Raw genomic sequence first — 4,739 nt, forward strand, 5'->3', positions numbered from 1 at the left:
GAAAGAAAGAAAGATCTCTATATATCTTTCTCTCTACAGACAGAAATATACCCAAAACAATGATTTTTGAAATGGAAAGAAACAGATTCCTCTGCTGTACATTATTATTGCTCGTCTCAGTCTCCGTTATTGTTCCTTCTCTCACTGTTCAATTTGAGAAAATGTACACAAGTATTCAGTACAATGTGGTGTCAGTTTTCACCACTTGTTGTTGTCAATGCATAGTAGATGGAGCTGGATGTTGCTGTGGTAATGGTGGAACCGGATAAGAAGGTACAGCATAAGGAGCAACTCCAATATGATGATGAGTTCCCATTGGAGGTGGAAGCATCACAGGTGTTCCCACAGCTGAACCCATATGATCAGGCGGTGCGATGATAGGTTGTCCCACGGGTGCACCACCATACATCCCTAATCCAGCCATTGTGTGATGTTGTGGCTGAGGCTGAGGCTGAGCTGGTCTATGCTTAACCACTTGTTGTTGTTGTTGTTGTTGTCCTGTAACCGCGGGAGCTTGATTGTTCACAGAAGTGATGTCGTGAATGCTAGACCTTCTTCGATCTCGGTTCATTGAGTTAAGCCGGATGAAGTATTTTTGAGCATGACTTGCCACTTGAGTTGGTGTTCTTGTGATCACATAGTTCCTTGAGATGCTTCTCCAATCTCCTTTCCCAAATTTTTCCAAACCCAAAAGAAACAACCTTCAACAACAAAAACAAAAACAGAGCATTTGAATAAAGGCAACATCGTTATTTCACTTTTATAAAAGAGTTGAGGAAGAAGAAGAGGAAACCGATGCTCTTCTTGTGTCCATGGGATCCCTTTCTTCCTCTCTTGTTCAAGTTTGGAACTACTTCTTCCGCCGCCATTGGAGCTACTTATCCCGGAGACTCCATGGTTTGGTTTCTTCTCCGTTGATCCGCCTCCGCCGGAGGAATGACAGTCTCTGTTCGCCGGAGAAGTTGCTGCAGCTTCCTCGCCTGTTCTTTGATAGCGAGGCAATGGGACTTGTCCACTCTCGATTGCCTTGACATCTTCTAAAAGCATTTGGTAATGATTCTTGACTTCTTGTAATGATTTGGTTGGAACCATTGACGCCATTTTCATCCATTGATCCTCTGTTATCTCCTCTTCTACGCAATGCATAGCAATTGCGTTCTCGAATGATTTCTCTTCTTCTCTGCTCCATGTCACTGCCACACTCTCCATTAGATTCTGCTTCAATCTCTTTACTCTCTCACTCTCTCTGTTTTTTTTTTTCTCTCTTCTTTGGGTTAATCGTGTGGTGGGCATGATAGTGTTTGTGAAACGTATGTGAATGGGTCAGATTCTTTGCTTTTTGGAGTTTTGTGAAATTCTTTTGTGTTTAAATTTTGTAGAAGTGCACGATAGTAGTGGAGAGTGTGTATATGCGCAGGATAAAAGTGGGCATATGCGCAGGATAAGATCGTTTTTTCTTTTCTTTTTTTTTGACTGAATTTGGTGCAAAAGGATAAGAGGGTTGATGGGGACTTTAGCTTATTCACAAGCATCAATCAGTTGGGTTCGTTTTCTATTATGTCACTCATAAGTAAAGAGTATGCACAAGATAAGATTCTTGTAGTTGACGACTACTCTCATTCTCTCTTTTGAAATGATCCTCACTCTGTAGAGATTTGGTAAATTTCGGTTGATGCTTCTCTTTTTGGTTCAGACCAGTTGATGCTTCTAATGCTAAACAAAGAGTACACTAAACAAAGAATGGTGTTTGCTTATGTATTTTAATGTATTTTATGATCAGGATTTTCTTCTTTTTTTTTTTGTCATCTATTGGATTTATATTAATTTTAAACGTCAACTTATACAAAGCAGCAAAGATTGCGAAGCCAATAACCGGCGTGGTAAAAAACCATCCAGAAACAATGTTTGGAGATAACACAAACTCCAATAACTTACAAAGAACAAAGAAAAAATAAGATAAAGAAAGCGAGATGGAGCACAACAATAAACTTCAAGCTTGGTGAAGATCAGCGAAACCAGAAGCCATAATAGTTGAGAAAGCGATGCAACCTAAATTATTAGGGTTGATAGCCAATCTTATAACACAATTCCACCATGGAACCACCAAACACAAACAAGACTTACCACTGCTTCATCAAAAGAAGCCAGGAAATGAACACATCTACAACCCGAGCAGCCAAAGAAAGGGGAAGGGGGACGTTTGGAAATTAACTGCTCAAAGACCCATTGATTGAGCAAAGGCTCCTCGGTCCCTTACCAAGTAATCCGGAAAAACCCGTCGGTTCCAAACCAAAGGACCGCACAACTTCTTGAGTTCGTTGCTACACCACTGAAATTTTAACTTAACCACAAAGGAAGAGCGACGTAGACAGACCAGAGACAACACTAGGGAAAAACCGGACGCCTCAAAAGGAGAGCAAAGACGGAACCCACAGGCGAAGGACCCAACCTGAAGACCAGAAACATGCTCCTTTACACAATGTCGTACGACCAAACCAACTCCAAGACACCAAATAAATCAACTTGTCCTTCAAAAGACACTAACAGCCTTACGAGAACTCTTTAAATTCCTATAAAATTGAGGATGAGATGCTACGACCTGTAGGGAAAACTCCGGCAACCTCTGATGCCTCACTTGAAGGACTGATAGACCAAACCCAAGCAATTAAGATCCCACATCAGAACCAGCTAAAACAACCACCGCGTACCAAAAAACAGATAGGGTTTAGCATCGACACTCCAGACCAAGCATAAGACCACCAGAAGAGCTAAAGCAACAGCACATAACAAGCCAGCCACAAACACACTCATCTTAACTACACATAACTAAACCATTAAATACTAAGCCACAACAGAGAGGAGTCAAAGACGAAGATTAACCAACAAACGGCAAGGCGGTCCCATCAAACCAGATTCAAAAGCCCTCAGATCTACAGTCAGCTTTAACATCATCCACAGGCGGAGAGGGCACGCCATGACACAGAAGCCAACGTCACCGAGCCATCAACAAGCCACCGCTTGAGATCTAGAAACCAATGCCGTCAAAGTAACGCTTCATCACTAGCCATCTCCTCTGAGGCTCAAAAGACTACAAAAGCACTAATAATTGAAAGGAGAGTTCGAGGAGGTCCTCTTACAGCACGGCGAGGAGCGCCGGCCGGAGAAGGCCTCAAATCTAGATGCAATGAGGGATGCGGAGCTTGAGTCTGTGTAGAGAGCTTTTAGGTTTCAACAAACTAGAGAGTTAGATTTGATCAGAATTTTTATTTAAACGTATTTCATTTAATTAATTGACTTGATAACATATTTAATATTAGGTATATGCTAACCAAGAACTGAATGATGCGACAATGAACAATCCACAATAGCATTAAATAAAAATAATATGTAAGTTTTATTTAGTTTGCCTCAGCACACCCTTTATAAAACTTGAGTCTAAGCTTCAAAATCTTCCTCCTTCCATAATATCGCTATAACGGAGTCTCGGCATAAGAAAGGTTCAAGGCTTGAATTTGTAGAAAATAAAACTTGGACAATATGAAAATACTTTTGAACACACGAATTCCTCAAAAATACTCTTATTAAAAATCGTTTAAACTGACTTAACATCTCTGTTTAATCAGGTTTATGTGAGTACACACACCCGTGTATCACAACTGATCAATCTTAACTACTCAAGGAACTCAAGAACTATATTCTGGTCTCTACCCTTACATTTCTCTAGTTCGCTCATTTTTCTCAAAACCCTAGTGCCTTGATATATCTTCGAACGCACACCCTTTCTCCGGTTCACACTCTCTTTATATTTTTGGTAATATGAAGATTCTCCAATATATAATTTCAATATCTTTCTTCTTCCGTTCCAAAACTATTTATATTACGATCACGTCTCCTTCAAGTTACTAAACCGATCATCTCAATCTCCAATCGTCTTGAACCGAAGCCACCTTAAATCTGCTTCAACTTCTCATGAATCTTGATTCAACAATCTCCCCTTTTTTTTATCTGTGTGAGTCACTCATTCCTGAACCTGCAAAACATGTCACACAGAGACTCACAACACCGAGTTAAACTTATTAGTCACTCTCAAATAAGCTCGAATGCTCATCACCCTTTCAGTTAACACAATGCATCATAATACTTCAAGAGTCATATGACTTAGAACAGTCTTATACTGAATCAGAAACAAAGCCAAACACAACTGAGCATGGATGCAGCTAAGCACCATGCATGACATACACTTCTCCCCCAGAATGTGAGACTCGTCAGATAAAAACACATTCACTGAGACACTTTGGCTCCCCCATCAGCTTATCATCACCAATCATGTGACCAGCCTCTTTCTGATGCGCAAGAATCCGATGAATGAGGTTCGGAAGACAGATATCAGAGTTATCCAATGGGTTTACAACACCATTGTGGATCTGAGACAGTATCAGTTCACCAAACTTTATGTGCTTCCTCATAACCAAAGAACCGAGCAATCAAAGACGCTGGCGTACCCTATCCTCTGACTCCTCCCATGGAATCCAGTTAGTACTGCAGACGTAGTACACTTGATGATACACATGACATAGATCTTTGATGGAGAACTCACTCTATTGATTGCGGACGTCTGAAACTCCTTGACACTCCTTTGTCAAGCTGTCTCACCATGTTATTAAAGCTCCTTGCCATCAGACTGACATCAGCATTCAATTTCTTTACCCTTTCATCTTCAGCGTTCGCCGTGAATGTGA

At 40.8% G+C, this 4,739-nt stretch overlaps 1 protein-coding gene across 1 annotated transcript; it reads right to left on the minus strand.

The window, feature by feature from the left end:
• On the minus strand, positions 1 to 1,329 carry LOC106381323 (transcription factor MYBS1-like). Its single transcript, XM_013821226.3, has 2 exons — positions 794 to 1,329; positions 1 to 701 (listed from the first exon to the last, which is right to left on the minus strand). The coding sequence occupies exons 1-2, from the start codon at positions 1,291 to 1,293 to the stop codon at positions 215 to 217; spliced, it is 987 nt and encodes a 328-aa protein (XP_013676680.2). The 5' UTR covers positions 1,294 to 1,329; the 3' UTR covers positions 1 to 214.
• Between the last annotated feature and the right edge of the window lie 3,410 nt (positions 1,330 to 4,739).

The sequence above is a fragment of the Brassica napus genome, chromosome A8, assembly GCF_020379485.1.
Source record: "Brassica napus cultivar Da-Ae chromosome A8, Da-Ae, whole genome shotgun sequence".
In the NCBI taxonomy this organism is placed as follows: Eukaryota; Viridiplantae; Streptophyta; class Magnoliopsida; order Brassicales; family Brassicaceae; genus Brassica; species Brassica napus.